The following is an 18,795-nucleotide window of genomic DNA, read 5'->3' as shown; positions in this document are numbered from 1 at the left end:
TAGGGCAAACAGACTTGCAACATAAAATGAACTTTTACATATGTTTTATGTTTCTCTACATTAACAGTTTGTTGTCTAACAGTTCTCTTCGGGACCTCTGGCAAACCCCACTTTCACCAAAGAGGAAACATTTCAGAGGATCGGTTTTGTCCTCTACTCTAACAGCGGCATTGTCCAGATTTTGTTAGCTATCCAGAGCAGTCATTTTATAAGCCACCTTTAAAAATTTCTGAATTAATTTTTTTCCAACATTTTTATTTTTAAAATATTTTCAGTGCACCAGAATTTCAGACTAAGGGGAACATAAGGCAAATACAGGCCATATAACACCTACATTATTGCAGAATGAGCAATACAAAATCCAATATTTCATCCTTCACGGGAGACCATCTATTTTTCACTTGGCAATAAATTAAACTTTGATTTTCTTGTTTCACTTCTCTTTACCATGCCTGGTGTGCTGATGTGTCAAGAGGATTTGCCTTTTTTGAAGTTTTACTGACAGCGTTACAGAACCATCTTCTCTGGAGCACCCTTCTGAAAGTTGTTCTGTTTTAAAACCCTTTTTATACTATACCTATTTTGCTATCTCTGCAAAAATTATTCCTTGCCTGAGGGTTTTTATTCTTCTTTCAGTCATGCTGCCAGGGGGCTGATTGTTTCTGATTGCTGAAGTCAACTCACTGAAAATGGACTATGCAAGCTGAAAAGCATTTCACGTGAGAATGGTAGGTTTTCCAGTCACCTTACTTGTCTATATTATTTAGTAACACAGTTACTATGTGATGAAGATTATAAAATCATTTGATCTAGCTGCATTGACACTCTCGGCAGAAAAATAATTCTATTGTTCACACTATTCTAGAGTGCCAGTCACAGAATAAAGCATTTGACATCTTGGTGAAGAGTGAAATGCAAATGATGCAATAGATATATAGGTGATATACATACATAGGTCCCTGAAAACTAAGTTATCAGTGCCAGAATTTCTCACATGAGTCTTTTAACCAAATTTTCTTGTTTATAATAAGCAACTGGAGAAAAAAGTTCTATATTAAACTTTTGAAGACCAATAGAAATCCTTTGTGCATTTACAACATAAAATCTCACCCATTAGACATTAAAATTCCCACTGCATTGCTTATATAATTTTCTTCCCTGTGAAGAACTGCTCCTACATTGTATTATCTACTGTTTTACTGCCTCAGGTAAGAGGGTTTCATCCATTTCCTGCACCAGACTGAAATGTGCATAATACACTGAGGTATCTGAACTTAAGACAGCATTACTGATCTAAGTGAATTCAAGAGTGAGTGTAAAGATGATGAGTAAAGTATGCCATTGACTTCCACTATACTTTTACTTTCTTTTACCGTTTATAAGAGCTTCAGCACATGACTCTGTCATTCTTCCCTTTCTTTTTTTTCTCAGTAAATTTTTTAGCCTTTCAAGAACTTAGGGACTTCCAAAAAGAGTGGCCAGCTGCTATCTGATAGCAACAGATGCTTAATAAATTACTCCCTGTACTTAAAGAGTAATGGTGTTCCTGGTCTAGGCACAGCATGGGCTGCATGATGTGAAGATGGAAAAGAAAGGAGTAAAGGCAATCTGTTTCTGTACCAGCACTGAGACAGTGCTGCAGACAACACTTGCCTGAGCACACTGATTTTGAGATTTTTTGTGCAGACATTCATCCAACTGTGGATCAAAATCTTAAAGAACTAAGGAAAACCAGAGCTAGAAGAGACTGCCAAAAAACTATGCACTCAGTCCCTCTTCCATAACCAAGAGCTGCTTTAGGTATGACATTCCTGACATCACTGCCTAGCCTATTCTTATAAACCATCGAAGATGAAGGTGCCACATATGTCCCAGGTAATTTTTTCCAGAGCCTCACTATTCCCAGTATTGAGAAGCTGAGCCTGATTTGACACTAGGATTAGTCCATTATTCCTTTTCTAATACATCCATATTATATACAGAGAAGATCTTGTTCCATTCTTCCTTGTGATGGGTTTTTACACACTCCCAGGCACTGCATCTTCAACCATATGTCCCTCCTTACAACCAAAAAACCCAAACCTTTCAGTTCTTTCCTTAAGCCAGGGACCTGTCATCATTTTCCTGTTTTACTGCTGGATCCTCTCTTAAAAAGAATAAATTTGAAAAATATTTTCTACACATGAAATAATCTCTAATATAGGGGTTTTGATAGAAAAGGTTGAAGCAATTACAAGTTCTGTGATAGAATGTTTAACTCGCACAACAAAAACCAGAGTAAAATACCCTGAAGAAATTCATGAATACTAACGTAGCAGCAATGGGAGTCAGCCTCATTCAGCAAGATATCATGGTCATTTCACAGCTGAAGTAAAATTGATTAATCAGGCATTGAACTAGGGGTCAGGAAATAGAAAGAATCACATCAAAGACGGGAAGATTAGACTCAAAGAAGATTTTTGAGTTGGACAAAAACATTCTGGAAAGAAATACATGAGCTAGCAAGAGAATGCCAGATAAAACAAACAAATCAAAGATAATAGGGTTCCAGAAATGCACCCAGAAGCCTGTACAAAGAATTACCAAAACATCTGTGATTGCCAAAACTCTTGAAAAGTAAAATACTAAATAAAAAAAAAAAATAAATGAATGAATATGATGGGGGATGATGGGGGGAGAGAGACCAAAAGATAGCCAACATAAAGGTGCAGATGAGAAAGAAACAGAGGAGGTATACAGAAGAAACCAAGAGGTTTTACAGTCTCTCTTTCAGAAATTTTGCAATAGGAATCAAGAAGGACAAACAATATTTCATGCTCTTCTATTTCAAAACAAAAATACTGTAATGAGTAGATACTGCCTTCCTGTGCAGCATCTTTCTCTCTTGTTTTCTACTTTTACTGTTTCCAGGTTTTTTACCCAGAGCCTTAAAAGCAGTAACATCAGCTCTTCCAAACATGTACAACTTGTTAGAGAGCAAACACCTGCCTGAACACACTGAAACAGCAGACATTTGAGAAATATCTTCAAGCTTTTGGGGTAAATCTGTTTAGACAAAGAGATGCTAGGGAACTAACACAGTTTAAGAGTGCACATGCTAAGTATGATCCCCAACACAGTTTGCATGTTTTCATGTCACAGAAAAAAAACTTGAACTTGATGATGGATGTTCAATTGGAAATAGTGAGTCCCATTTTGAGATTCAGGCTTGTGTAGAAGAATCCACTTATGCATGTTTTACTGTAAACAAATAAAAATTAGGATATGCAAATTCAGAAATAGTGATTACCTCAGAGCAGCAGTTTTCCCATTTCTGTGAGTACATGTGACCTGCCTTGTTTGGTACCCAATTTGTATGTCCCAATATTTGTTCTCCTGTCTATTCTGCCTGTTACGATTCCTCTTCTTCTTAATTAACTCACGAGCCTCAGGATCTCGAACTGCCTTTTCTCTGTCCTTTTCCTTGTCTTTGTTCTTCCCTCGTTTCCTTGCTTGCCTTATTTGTCTTGAATGGGGCACTGAGCATGAGCTCCAGGGTCCCACGTTTAGACTATACAGGCTTTCTTCAACAGTGCATGGGCTAGACTGACAGATTTGAAATTCGGTGAGGTTGGGACAAGCAGACCCACCGAACTGCGGTGGAGCTACAACGTGCCGAGTTCGATGCTGAAGCCCGTTGCCACAGGTCTTCGAGCATTCCGACCAGGGGGAGAATTCTGCCACGATGCAGTCCTGCCGGCACGGGATGAGGCACGCCTGCTCCTGCCGGGGCTTCGGCTCAAAGTACTCGCAGATGACATCCTCAGCTGGAACCCCATTGGACTTCTGTATACAGGTGATGTCCCTTGTCTGGATCCCTTCCTCCCCTCTGAGGCACTCCAGGGGCTTCTCATGGCTGCGGGAGAGGACAGGCCGGCACTGGTTCCAGCTGCCAATCTGCCAGTCGTACAGCTCCTTGTGCCAGTCGCAGACCCGAAAACAGCTCTGCTGGTTGTCCGGTCGCTCTGGCTGCTTGCAGTTCGTGGGCAGGGTGGTCCAGCCCTCCACGTGGGCGCACCACACCGCTCGCGTCTGGATGCCTCCTGGACCGCAGTCATCTCCCATGCATCTCCCCCATGGACCTGAAAAACAAGAAAAGATGCTTACATTGCACACTTGAATTATTTTTCTGGCATAGTGCAAAAGCAAGCTCACAGCATTTACTGTATCTCTAAGAATTTCATTCTTGGAGAAACTCAAACTTGAAAAACACAAGTATGGGATGACTCTTCATCTCCTATTTTTATGATTATGGATACATTTCACTTTTTATCCTAGACAAAGTGAACATTTAGTTTCTAGAACATATACAGGAATTAATCACATTAGAGAACTAAGAACTGAGCAACCACAAATTCATCACCTAGTTTTGACTGCTAAGACAGAAGCCAAAGCTCTCCCTTCCAAGAATGAATCCGATCTCTGTCATCTGCTTGAATACCCCTTCCTGGACTGTTTTGATTATTTTGCTTTGCATTTCTACTGTATTACACTTTATACCCTGATGCCAATTAATATCATGTTCTCTTCCTTCCATATTGTATACAAAAATGAGAACATCACCACAATACATTTTAAAAAATATTGGTAACACAAGTAGGGCACTTCTAGTCTTTATTATAACTAAAATAAAAATTAAAAGCCACTTAAAAATGTTTGTTCCACACAATCTGTGATATTATTATAGAACAGAATAAGTTCCTGAAGACAGAGACATACCAGCTGGTAACTCTCCAAAGAACAGAAGTTACTGAATCATAGACTCGTAGAATACTAGGTTGGAAGGGACCTCAAGGATCATCTGGTCCAACCTCACTTGGCAAAAGCACAGTGTAGACAAGACAGCTCAGCACCCTGTCCAGCTGAATCTTAAAAGTGTCCAATGTTGAGGAATCCACCACTTGCCTTGGGAGATTAGTCCAATTACTGATTATTCTCATTGTGAAAAAGTTTCCTCTTGTGTCCAACTGGAATATCCCCAGGAGTAAGCTATATCTAGAGGTAACTTGTACCCACTGCTTTTTAAAATCTCCGTGGTCCGTGATAAATACTCAATATGCAACACGTCGTTACAATAAACGTCAACAGAAATCAGTAAAACCTATATCATTGAAAGCTGATGTAGTTGTTTTTTCCATTATTAAAACTTTGATATTCACCCAGTTCAATTAATGAAATTCACAAATCAGAGGGTAAAAAACTGTATATTTTTCAGGTTTTTTAAGACCTCCACTCGTACACATTGCGCACTGACTTACTATGTAAGAGCAACTGAACAAAGAGTTCAGAAAAACCCCTGTAATCATTTATCAAAAAAAATCTGTCTATCTACAGTCACTTAATCACACAAAAGACATTTTCTCTGACTAAGGAGTGCTCATGTTCTATGAAGAAACTGGGCCCAGGCCACACAATTCTCATTCATCTGACTGACCCCCCTAACAAGACTATTTGCGTGAGTAAAGCTGGGCTGAGCCTTTGCTATTTCCAAAGCAGGTTAACAGCATAATTTTAGTACTGCACAAGAATAAGTAAATGAACTATGAAAGATACAAATTATTTACAACACGTTCTTATTGAATGACTGCGAGGAATATGAAACCACATCTTATTACTGATTCCCATGAGCTTTAAAACTCTCATTGACTTCAACACAATTTTCATCTGTTCATCCAATATGTACCACTTTGGGAACAGGCTGATGATAGGCCATACACATAGCCTCTGCTCCTCATTGTTTCTTTTTTAAATGGACACTGTGCCTGAACAGTTTGTTTGTAGTTCTAAAACCCTAAGAGTGTACATTAAATAGCAATGCTAGCTGGCAGACTCAGCCCATGGAAACTCTGCTATACTTAAGTTTGAATTATGGTTTTCAAGAGTCAGCTAGCTATTCAGAAAAATGAATGCATATTTAATACAAATACATTTCAGTTTTCATTTCAGCAAGATTGCACTACTTCATCTCTAACCAGCCTTCCATGAATTACATAATCATTATCGTATTTAATTTAGGTGTATTTACACTGAGTTGAGAGATATAATTTCTTCAGAACACCACTTTGAACACTTGCCAATTTTTAAAGAATAAAGGCTGCAGAAAATCTTCAACTAGAGCAGAGATATAAAAAATAATTGTGATTGAAATAAAGCTAAATTTTTATCCTGCAAACTTCAAATTTCTGTCTTACCAGGTCACTACACCTCGAGTATTCAGTGAAGAAATCCCTCTTCCTAAAGACCACGTCTTTAATCCAGATGAAAATTTTGCTCATTTGGGATTCTATCAAATTTACAGTCATCAACAATCTAAGAAATGCATCGTACCTAAAAATTGTGCTTGTCATCAAAGTATCTTCAATCCAACTCTTGGGCAGGTTTATACTAATGTAAATGTTAAAAATTTCAGCCTCAATGCAATAAATACTGCCTTCGGCAACTTAAATATGAACAAAAAGACTGCATGTGACTGTGAAAACTGGGTAAAAATAAGCTCTTTCATTAGATTACAAGTATGTTGTTTATAGAACTGAATACAAAATAATGATGAGGTGCACAGATAGGCTCAAGTAGTAAATTGCATTATTCTTCTTGTGCTGTGAAGTAGCAAGCCACTTTATAAAAGCATTACCAGTGAGTACCAACAAACCACATTTATATGGACAAACAACTACTCAGCAATTCTATGTTCATGTGCACGTTGACACAAAACTCTAAGTGATGTATCTGACCTTCCCTCTTACCTACATTAGGTTAATTTTTAAGTTTAAATACAAAATAACCCATTTAGAAACCAGACTGCAAGTACGCCAAAAGCATAAATTCTAATTTTATTGCACACTTCTTTATATGACTATGACAAGGTCTAAAAGTGAACCACAGCTTTGGGGTAAGGATCTGTTTAGGTTTTGTCCTTAGTGAGCTTCCTCAAAAAACTAAAGTGCTTCCACACTTGATCAAAGCAAATTTTATTTGCACAGAAAGTTAGAACTTGTGGAGAAAGGGGTGTTAAAGAAAAAAAGCTGAATAAAAAGGCAGGGAAAAAAAACAAACAAAAAATAGTTATATAGATATATCTTCCCTGCCCTCTAAGCCTCTGTGCCTCTAAACCAGTGACTTTAAATTGCAGCAAACTGTCCTGTATCTCCAGAAATCACTATGGCCCTGCAGTCTGACCACCTACTCCCTGCCGTACTCTCCACTTCCTCAGACTTCTCTTTTCTATGCTATCTCCCCCATCTTCATAAATGGCTCCATGAACTACTTTTTTAAAAAATGGCACATTAGGAACACATAGGAAAAAAAAAAAGTTGTTTGTGCTGCTTTTAAGCTGAAAAACTTTAAACAGAAAACCAAAAGAATTTTTCTGTATATCTTTATGATAGAATCAGTGGTGAATATTTTTTTTTTAATGCAAGCTTTAATATGTGCAGGAACAAAAAAACTGTAACTGGTACCATACTTCACAACTAGCTACACTTTTCTTTGGGGTTAGGGACCATATAGAAAAATAAAAAAATAAAGGAAAAAAAATCCCACCCTAACACTTCCACACTCAGTGCTCCTTTAAAATAAGAGTTTCAAGCTAACTTCCAATGAATTGATTTCAAAATACCTACTCAGTAATTTCACCAGCTAAATTAACTTATTTGTCTTATTTAGGGTGTAGAAGAGGTATTGCCATTGTGTTTTTTCTTTAGTTTTTAAATAATAAAATAATATTTGATGTATTTCTAGTTATATGAACAGAAACTTATTTTGACCAAAATTATTCTGAGAAATACCAATTTATTTTTTTTTTCTTTTAAAAACAATTTCTGGCATCTACATTAACTGATATTTCTGTCACCTTTCAGTTGCACAATTTGAAATCTTCAGTTAAATTATCCACATTTCCTTGTAGGATCACAAGTCACTGTTTTTAACCTCAAGCACTTGCTGAGGAATGTTGTTGCCATACATTCTTTATGTGGACCTCACGAACAAAGAGGGAAGCTCCTCTCCAATTTTCTTTACATTTACCAATCTTACTCTCTCATTTATCAAGAGTCTACAGTAATGAACTTCTAATTTAACAGGCCCCAAACACATTGCAAGCATCAAGGCAAGACAGGGTTTTCATTTCAAAATAATCATAGAAAAAAAGGAAAATAAATGTCTCTGAACTGAGTAAAGGGGTTTTGTGACTTTAAAAAAAAAAAAAAAAAAAACAAAAAACAAACAAGAAATAAATCCTAAAGTATTCCTAATCCATTGGTTTGTTTTTTTTCTCATTGTAACAGATAGAAGAGGAAAGTATCCAGCACACCGTTACAATATTTCTTTGCCTGCTGGTCAAGACATTACTGAAGACAAATGATGAAAAAATAGTGAAGGCAGAGGCTTCAAATGATCCTCAGAAGTACGAAAAAACCACCTAGAGATTCCCTGCAACATGCTCTTTGTATTATATCATTATTATAAGTAGTACATTTACCACTGTACTTGTAAAAGTGAAATTTTGGGAAAAAATTAATGTCACAGAAACTAATGTAGCATAGACATGCAACTCAGAATGAAAGAGATCAGCAGAAGACAATGTCTCACCCGCTACCTTAGCTTAAAGGCTGCAGGACGTAGTGGGTAGCTGGCTGCTTTTTCACAAATCCTCAGCTGATGTTAAACACTAGTAACAACAAGAATGTATTTAGGAAAGCTGTCAAGCCTAATCAAGGCCTCATATGATATTTTAATTTGCTCTTTATGAATATTCTTTAGGTTCTCTCCCATTGAAACAGTCTTCACACAGACACTCTGCTCTCCCTCCTGTATCCAGTTACGCCTTGCCAGGGGGATCTGTGTGCACTCAAACCATTTCACACGGGGGAAAAAAGGCTGCTGCTGTGAATGCAAAGTAGTTTTTCTTTGGATTTTGTTTCAAATATACTTAGATGAACAAATCATAGTTTGCCTGTAGCGAGCTGAACTTGTTTCATGAAAATACTATCGTTTATCCACTCTAACTAATCAGCACATTACAAATGGCAATTACAGAAATAAATAGGAAGCTTGCTTCTTGTTGTTGTTGGGAGTTGCCACTGAAGTCTTAGTGAGTTTAAAATGTCATTTGTAATTCTTTGTCTTCTAAAGAGATTATTGTAAAATACAATATTAAGATTCCGTCTAAGCTTCTGGAGGATTAACATTTAGGTTTTTTTAGGAAGCAGAAACATAAGTGAATTAACCATTACTGCAGGTTTATTTTGAAATTTCAGAGACTGATCACAATGGATTTAAAAAATGAAGACTAAAACTCCACTAAAGCACTGACAGTTTTGCAGCTGATAACAAAGTAAGCTATCACAGTATTTAGTATTGTATATTTTAATATTGTTTCAGGTATTAAAATTATCACTCTTTGAAAAAGAAAGAACTTACTTTGAACTTTGATCCAGGGCAAATAAGGCTACATGAAAATCCTTTAAGCTTTTCTCCTCATACAAATACAAAGAAAGACAAAACAATCCCCAAGTATCCCTAAACATAAAACTCCAAACGTATCTTAAAGCATCGAGCAAGACATTATTCCCATTTTTAACAAATGTAATACTGATTTTATTTGAATTTTGCCATACCTGCCATGAGAACTGGTTTTGACCTGTTCTGTGTTACTGGTTTGGTGCCTGTAAGTAGCATTAACAGTTTAATGCCAGGAAGAGAGACTCAGACTGCACAAGACAATGAGCAGCTTAGTTTTCAGTATTTTGCAAGGATTGTGCTTAAAGAGACTATTGAGAGACTGATTAGCAGAAATCTACTTTTTCTAAGTTCAGAAAAAAGATAACCTTACCCAGTATTGGAACCACAAATGTCTTTGTATTATGAAAAGGTTATGATAAGGGCCAAGAAAGTTAACTGGGTGATACAGGGCTGAGAGTCAGAAGGACACGAGTATTACATGATACAGTTCAAGCCTAAGCAGTAAATCTCGAGAGGGGTCAAAAAGACACAGATCAAGAAGTATTTGAAGAACCCAGGAGATGACAGTGAGTGCAAACTGCAGCTCTTGATAACAGAGCTGGTCAAGGAGCTGGGTGAACAGCAGGTCACCAAGAATAAAACAGCCTCAGAGCTGTTGCTAAAATCACTTGCAGATCTGCTTCGCTAAATTCAAATATGATAAGCATGTCTGTAACTTGGTATACTATGCCTGTATAATCTATATTTGCTTTCCACAATTACAGTGACAAAGGAAAAACAACTGCTGCTACAACAAAGCATTTTTACCACAGGTAATAGTTAATTGTGAAAATCTAAACAGGGAACAGTCTCACTGATACAGACACATTACCTGCAAAAAGTAGTATAGCAAAATGCTGTACTTCTAGATAAATTATTGATACTTCTTTTTTTTAAATACAGCATCTGACATGCTGCCAACACAACGAGCTGGCCTCATTTGGAGAGACAGGTTCTGTAATTTATACTGTTGGGAGTGTCAAGAAAGTAAAGACAAAACCTTTATTTTCACATCTTTCCCACCCATGGCAGGACTCCCTGAGTGCTCTATGACTGGCTGTCTGCTCTCTTTGCCAGCAAATTCTCCCCTCTAGGAGTGCTATGGATCACCTTGACTGTCGTTTCTATTTAATCCTTTTGTCTTTCTTGGCTCCTCTTTCAGAGGTTGAAAAGAACATGCAAGGCAGTGTCTACATCAAAGAAAATTAATTTGGGATATAAAAAAGAGATAAAAAAAGTAAAAGATTCTCAACATCACAAAATATAACACCTGTGTTTCAGAGGAATATAATGGAGAACCAAATAGGCCTACAAATGATTTGGCTCTTAGATCAATTTTTTTTTTCCTAATAGTATAAGGGAGAGTGTAAGCCATGGCGCAGTTCAAAGAATTTCAGAATCTGAAGAACAAGTTGCTGAAATTTCTCAAATTAACAACGAAATAAAAAAAAATTACCATTAAAAAGTAATGGAAATTAATCTAATTTATAAATTGCACATTGTTTCCCTGGCTTTCTAGAGCACACTTTCAAATAACGGGATAAAGGTAAACCAAAGTGTATAAAAATCAGCCACTTAGTTACCTTTCTAGGTGTGCACTTAATTATTAAGGCACTTAATAAAACACAGGCCTTTTTCTTTTTTTCCCTATTAATATCCATTAGGAACATATATTCACATATGTTCCTGATAGAGTTCATGGTATGGTAATTAACATTATGCATCTGTTTTCAAATTTCTCTTAAAATCATGAATGTAACACACACACAAAATGAGTTAAGAATAACTATACCAGCTTAAATTCTGACATTGACATCACAAAAAGCAGAATGCTTATTCAGTGTTTCGCTAACAGCACTGTCATACTGGAACCAGATATTATTTATTTTCCTCCAGAAAGGAGGAAAATAAATTTTGTATATTAGAAAACTAGTGAATTTAAGACAAGGTTGTGTATTCCATAACAAAAATTTTGAATTTAACATGCTTTGCCATTGTTGATGCAGTGGCTTCTTGTGTTGTAATTCATGGTAGTTTTAACACCACGTTTCACTTGGTAGAGAGGTTATTTGTCTGCTTTGTGCTTTTCTCTGTGCTTTAATATTTTGACAACTATATCCTGACTTTTTTTCCCCTTTGTTATAAACATCAAGAGGGTAAAAAAGTATGTATTTCTACAGTACAAAAAAAACCCAAACAAAAACCATAAAGAAATAAAATGGTCTCAAGATTCTTCTCCCCTTTTAAATATAATGCCAGTTCTTCATTCCCCCAGACAGGCAGTCTGAGAACCTAATTTAATGCTTATTTAAAAAAAAAAACAACAAAAAACACAACAAAAATCAATCAATCAAACAAACAAACAAAAAAAAACCAAACCAAAAAAAAAAAACAAACACAAAACCCCACCAACCAAAAAAACCCCAAACCAAAAAACCACCCACTCACTACCTTCTTAACATTCTTATATTTGTCACAGTTTAATATTTATTTTATTGCCATGGTTGTGCAGATTCAATTTTTTAAAGAAATTGCACCAGGGTCTACACTTTTCATACCACATTTCTTTCCAAAGTAATTTGACTGTGCAGTGGCTTAACACCCTGAAAATCACTATCTGCACCGAAACTATCAAGAGCCTCCAGCTTGCAGTAGTGGTGCAACATATTTATCTGAAGTATGTACTGGCACATGCACAAACATGAAAGGTTGACAGCTCACAGTGCAGAACTATTTGGTTTTGTGTTGTTCTTATCACCGTCAAATCTTTTCCCTTAGACTTATTGTAACTATTATAATTATAATTATTCAGCTAATTCTCAAAACATTACTCAGTTTTAAAACAGTTCTTCATCCAATACTTTCTTTTTAGAATAAGTTCCTCTGTCTTCATTTTTCCTTTACAAAGAATAGCAGTAGAAGACAAAATGAATATTAAATGAATACACAAAAGGAATATTTAATTGAAGCACCATGCTTTAAAGAGAAATATAACTTCTATGTTCTACAAAGCAATTACATTGCTTTGAGCTTCTAGTCCTGTTGTAATAAATACTTCTGATATTGTAAGATACTGAATATAGTTTCTTCTAGCCCATAGACTGTTTACATATGAAGCTGGTTCATGAACATTTCTTAGTGTCATTAGAAGTGGTGTTAAACCATATCAACATATTCCTCACACTGCTTTCCTTATGTTGCCTCTCTAGTCACACTGCTGGCTGAAAAGCCAGATAATGCTCTTCTGACAAAATGATGATTCTCATACATAGCAAACACTCTTGCAGGCTTTGTAAGTTGGATGAAAGGTTTTATTACCCTTTGCTTGTATCTCTCCCACATGGCTGTTTTGGTTTTCTTCTGATTACCCAGAAGAAAAGTTGAAAGCTGCTCTGCATGTCCCCTGTGAGACAGACATACTGAGTCAGACCAAAGACCTGCCTATCCCAGTATCCATCTCTTACAGCAACAAAGAACAGAAACTTGAAGAAGGTATAAAAATGCAGTGAGCATATATGATGTCTTCCCCGGTACCCTGAAAGCTTTCCATAAGTTCCAGATCATACACCACAGCAGCCATGCTGGTACAAACCTTTTCATATAAAAAATACTCATAAATAGATATCATATAAAGAACATGCATGTGTTCTTCAACCACCTTCTAAAGAAGATCAGTTTTAGAAATCATACTAGAAACTCCTGAACTTATTGTTCTTTTTTCCATGCTACCAGAATGTAACAATAGAAATGTATAGAAATATCAGAAATGTAACAATAGAAAACATATGGCATGAACCTATTTTTTTTAATGCAGTAGACAAGGAAAAACAAAACAAAAACCAGTCCCATGAACAGCAGAGCCAATTACACGTAAATCCATGAAATCAGCAGCTACTCCCAATTACTATTCAGACTGTAATAATGAGTAAATATTATAATTTTATAATGAAAGCTCTATAATAATATGTGTAACAAAAAACATCACAACAAATTATTCTCATTTGTGTCCCTGTATATTTTTACAGCTCTATTTCTGTCAGAATCTGATTTTAAGAAACAGGTTGTTATGAAAACAGGATCCAATGCCTATTAAAGGGGAGGATTCGATTTGTATAGATTAAAATGATGTTTTCTCCTGGGTTTTGAATGACGATTCACTGTTTTCTTCCCATCAGCATTATATATTCCATGTACTCACAAATCTCAAAGCAAATTTTTACTTATGCTTCTGACATAACATCTCACGTAACCTGAAAATCTCATTATTAGTACTGTTCTCAGTGACCATATGTGGAAATGCAGATTTTTTCACTAATTTAACCAATTAAGCCTTGCCTTCCACTTTTCATCAGAGTGAACCCCAACTAAATCTATTGAAAAAAAACACCACTAGCACTTGTGATGACACTTGGGCATCAGCATGTGTTGCAGCATCAATTTCTCGATAGCGTTATGAGAGTTTATTTCTGCGCATGTCTCATGTAATCTAATGGTAATTAGTGATACTGAATAGGTAACAGAGACTTCAAATAGATCACTTTTGTTTCTATCATGAATAATTTTTCAATTCAGTTTGTTAAATGTAATTTTCCTCAGTACACACAGACTGATACATTAAAAAGAGAAGACAAAATATTCCTGTTTCAATTTTCATCAAGATCAAGTAATAGCTTTTATTTTTCTGCCTCTATCTCATTTTCTGCCTCTTGATTTCTTCTCCTTGTTCATTGTAGCCTCCTGCTGTGGTGCTGATGGCCAGAAGTGCTAGTTGCGAGGCTGCTGCAACCACAGGGTACATCCGTCAACATGGCCCATCACACTTGTGCCAGCCCAGCGGTTTGTAATCCCAGTCTCTGCTTACATTAGGCAAGGGCAAACAAGTCACAAACCTCCTTCACTGAGATATGAAGAAATTCACTGCTACAGAAACTGGCTACAGCTTTTCAGTGAAGCTACTAGAAATTAAATGTACTATCTTTGTGCACTGACTTATTTAAAGGGTCGGACTTCCTGCAAGGTATAATGTCAGACAAGGTAGCGGGAAGTTTGTTACAAGAAATCTCCACAACAAAGTTGCAAGAAGTCAGAGATTTATTTAAGTTGTACTCTCAGCCCTAATGCTAACCTGCAGGATCTGTGTACACCATTTTCGTCTCCTTGCATTTCAGCTTCTTCTGCATAAGGCAAGGACAACAATATTAATTTTTAAAGCCCCTTTAGATGTATCGATGGAAAACTGTGTGCAAGAAGTAAACAGCAGTAAGCATACATGTCTGTCATTTTGTCTCTGGAAGCACGCCGTTTACTCAATATCTTTCCCTTGAGTTTTGCCCTAAATCCTAGTTATGTTGAAAGGTGCGCTTTAATAAAAAAAGCAAGAAGCCCAGATGATAAACTGCCACTTTTTCTTACTCTTGACAGAAATCTTATTCATAGAGCACAGAGTGCATACTTCTCATCTGTGTCTTCCCTCTGACTCTTTGGTCACAAGAGAGCTAATACAGATATTCAAGGATCAAATAGGAAGATTTCTCATATCTCTGGATTGTTTATAGTTTTCTTTGCCACTAATGGAATGAAATAAAATAGCAGACCTGAACTTAATGAATATCACTTAGATAATGTAATGGACCAGTCATTCTTTTGGCTTTCTTCTAATTCATTGGAGCAAAGAAAATTTAATGAAATTGCATCTTCTAAGTAGAGAACACTATGCAAAGGGTCAAATGTATATATTTATTTACCTTTAAATATTTCATTACTTAAATTACCTCTGTGTTGGGCTGAAATAACAATCCAGTCATAACTCTTTTGAAGTGCACTAAGACTTTATGTCTTGCTGAGATACGTTCTCCCAAGCATATCCTCTGTTCATTTATTATTCATCATCTTCATTTTGCTAAATTCCTTTGAAATCCATTTCCAATTCTAAATGGCAACTTTCCCCTAAAACTGTGGTGCATTCATTATATAGGCATCGTACTTAAAACTATGGGAAGGAAAGACAACTAAGCCATGTGGATGTGCTCAAAATACAGGTGCCACTGTGTATCAGACAAGCATAGATCTCTCTAAGTTTTGAAGATGTCTTACAAGGACCATATGACAACTGTCACTGCAATGTGTGCAAAATAAGCAATGTCTTCATCTTAGTGCCCCATAATCAATCATTTTCATTCCACATACAATTGAGAGAACTAATTAGTTCAAGAAAATTATTATTACTTTATCACTTATTTTCATCTGGTAAACGTGTTGCAAAACTGTATTAAAACAAGTGGATTTGTCTGGTTTTATGATGCTGGAAATATATCTAACAAACCCTTCTGTGTAAATACTTTTTTCCAATTTTTGTTTTAGAAATAAGTAATAACTTGTATGAAATATTAGTGTAGGCAGTTATTTCAATATCTCAGACTGTATAATAATTTTGGCTGTAAAACAGAATGCACCACTAACCACAGCAGGGACTTCTGCTTAAAAATACATGAACTTAATCTGATATTACCACAATGATCTATCACAAGAACACAAGATGTCCTTTAAAAAATACAACAGATCACTATTAAAGAAAAATTAAAAGTACACAAGTATTTTAAGGAGCACATCACAAGAAAAAGCTCATATCAAAAATTTCTTAAAATTCCTCTCACCCATCAAAGAAACAGAGAGAAAAATTCAGCAACCAATCCCTGGCTTTAGTCTTCCATTCTAGCACAAAATCCACTTACTTTTCCACTGCTAGTACTACCTTTGATTTATAGTTACTTCACGGAGGTTATTTCATAAGTAACAGCAGAATCTTTTAGCAGATGCTACTAGGAAACACCACCTCTTTTACTCTTTTTTTCTTGGCAAATGACGTTTTTCTTTAGCATCACCTTAAACTTGCTGTAGATTTGGAAGGATTTATTTCATTATTACTTTGGCAAACCTCCCAGTTAAGAAAAGGTGAGAGATGGAGAATACATTAGAGGACTTCAAACATGAAGCTACAGAGCTGAAGGAAGGAACACGGTATCAGGGCAAACTGCATGTTTCTCTCCAGAAAGGTAAATACAACAATTGAATTTTTGTCTTTTCTAATAACTTGCTGGTCTTTGAAAACTGTGTTAAAGCATTAAAGTTCAGCAGTGAGGAATGTCATCGAATACTCCTCTAATACTATATATGTCACTACTATTTTCCTGTTCTAAATATATTCTCTTTTAGCTATCAAGAAACCTGTAAACCTTTGATTTCATTAGTGTATTCATGTTAATTAGATGCTGCTACTTTAGTCTGTGTTTGACCACAGCCACTTGTGAGAGTCTGTTCTTTTCCTGCCAAGTTATGAGAAAACAAGCACTGATAAACGAGAACTTCGTCCTTGAAGGAAGCATCTTGTATAAACTATAATTAATTGGTACCTCACTATTGGTTGATGGCCCTCCAAGGGCATTTGAAGAGGAAAGTGAAGACGAGGAGGACGAAGTAAGCCCCCAGACTCATTTAGAAAAGACCCCCCCGAGGTGTGGCATGCAGGCACGGGGAAATTCCAGAGTACCCACGCACGTGCAGAAGAGATGCCACTTGCATAACGGGGGGGAGGGACCGAAGGCCTCTAGCTGGGCAGCACTGACCACACCTGCCCAGGTAGATGTCACCAATTAATTGTATAAAAAGCAGAGAGCTCATGCTGGGAGTAGAACTCAAGCTTCACATTGAAGGACAGTGTTGCCTTCTGTGGGGACACCCACCATCTTGTGGGCCTGCCAACACTCTGAGGATGCAGCTGCTGCTATGGGCAATTCTAGACATTCTGGGGGCGGTAAGATAACTTCATAAGCAATACCTGAGTGAGTGGGGGAGTGGTACTGAGGGCTTATTTTCCTCCTCCTCCCTCTCTCTCAGGTTTTCGTTTGTTGGCTACTTTTTTGTAATAAATATTGTTGTTGTTGAGCTTTCAACGGTGTACTGGTTTCAGTTTCAGCACCCTCCCTGCTAGAAAGACATTGTTAATGTCACTAGAAAGGACAATATGACAGAATATGTACCATGTTGTAGTAATCAGATATTTACCAAGACAATTCTTTTAGGCCTAATTTTTGTTAAAAAAAAAAAAATAAAAATTTTATAAAAGAAATTCCGACAACATTTAGGTCTGACAGAATTCTTGTGGAGATAAAAGAAAACCTTTATAGAAAAGAGAAATTCTTCTAGAGAATTTAGCATAAAGTAAAACATGGTGGGCAGGTGGGACGTATAACTGCTAATAAAATAAGTAGGGTGAGGGAGGAAGGAAACAAATCTCTGGTTTCTGCTCTTCCAGAAAGCCAGCCACAATTCTAAAAGCTCATTCAGTAAAGATAATAAACCACACGGTACTTCCTCTACTGAGTACATTTCTGTGAAAGGCAGGTAAATGCTAAAGTAATTAGAATTCACATTACTAGAGGATATTTAAAATCACCCATTATACTTAAAAAAGAATGGTTTAAATCTGGCCTTGGCTGACGACAAATTTTCATTGTCAGCAGTAACTTAACAGATCATTTTATCAACTGCTGAGATAAGACTTGGCAATATTAAATGTTCTACAAAATACAAGACAAATACCTGATGGGAAGGTGCAAAGAGAATGGACTGAGCTCTTTTCAGTGGTGCCCAGTGACAGGACCAGAGGCAGTGGGCACAACCTGAATCACAAGAAGTTCCCCTGAACACTAGAGAGCAGGTTTTGGCTAGGATAGGGTTAATTTTCTTCATAGTTCATAGTAGTTCACATGGGGTTATGTTTTGGATTTGTGCTGAAAAGAGCATTGATAATACGAGATGTTTACATTACTGCTGAGCAGTGCTTATACAGAGCCAAGGCCTTTTCTGCTCTTTACACCGCCCCACCAGTGAAGAGACTAGTGATGCACACAGTGTTGGAAGGGAAGATAGCTGCGACATCTAACCCCAGCTGACTCAAGGGACATTCCGTATCATATAGTGTCATGGTCATCATTAGGAGCTGGACTTCGATGATTCCTGTGGGCCCGTTCCAGCTCAGGATATTCTATGATCCTATGATATAACACGGGGGGGCAAGAAAGGAGGAACATTCAGAATGATGGTGTTTGTCTTCCTAAGCAACCACTATGCATGATGGAGCCCTGCTTTCCTGGAGATGACTGAACACCTACTTGTCCATGGGAAGAGATAAATTCCGTATCTTGCTCTGCTTGTCCATGCAGCTTTTGTTTTACCTATTAAACTGGCTTTATCTCAACC

General features: G+C 36.7%; 1 protein-coding gene across 11 annotated transcripts in view; it reads right to left on the bottom strand.

Moving 5' to 3' along the window:
* Positions 1 to 18,795, bottom strand: part of THSD7A (thrombospondin type 1 domain containing 7A) — a 281,746-nt gene that overhangs the window by 119,545 nt on the left and 143,406 nt on the right. For all 11 annotated transcript variants that reach the window (XM_032686025.1, XM_032685996.1, XM_032686043.1 and 8 more), the window contains one exon: positions 3,290 to 4,121. In XM_032686025.1, the coding sequence (XP_032541916.1) occupies positions 3,290 to 4,121 (832 nt within the window). The remainder of the gene's footprint in view (positions 1 to 3,289; positions 4,122 to 18,795) is intronic.

The sequence above is a fragment of the Chiroxiphia lanceolata genome, chromosome 1 (assembly GCF_009829145.1).
Source record: "Chiroxiphia lanceolata isolate bChiLan1 chromosome 1, bChiLan1.pri, whole genome shotgun sequence".
NCBI classification, from domain to species: Eukaryota; Metazoa; Chordata; class Aves; order Passeriformes; family Pipridae; genus Chiroxiphia; species Chiroxiphia lanceolata.
Note: the sequence above shows the minus strand (reverse complement) of the source record. Positions and strands in the feature narration are given on the sequence as shown.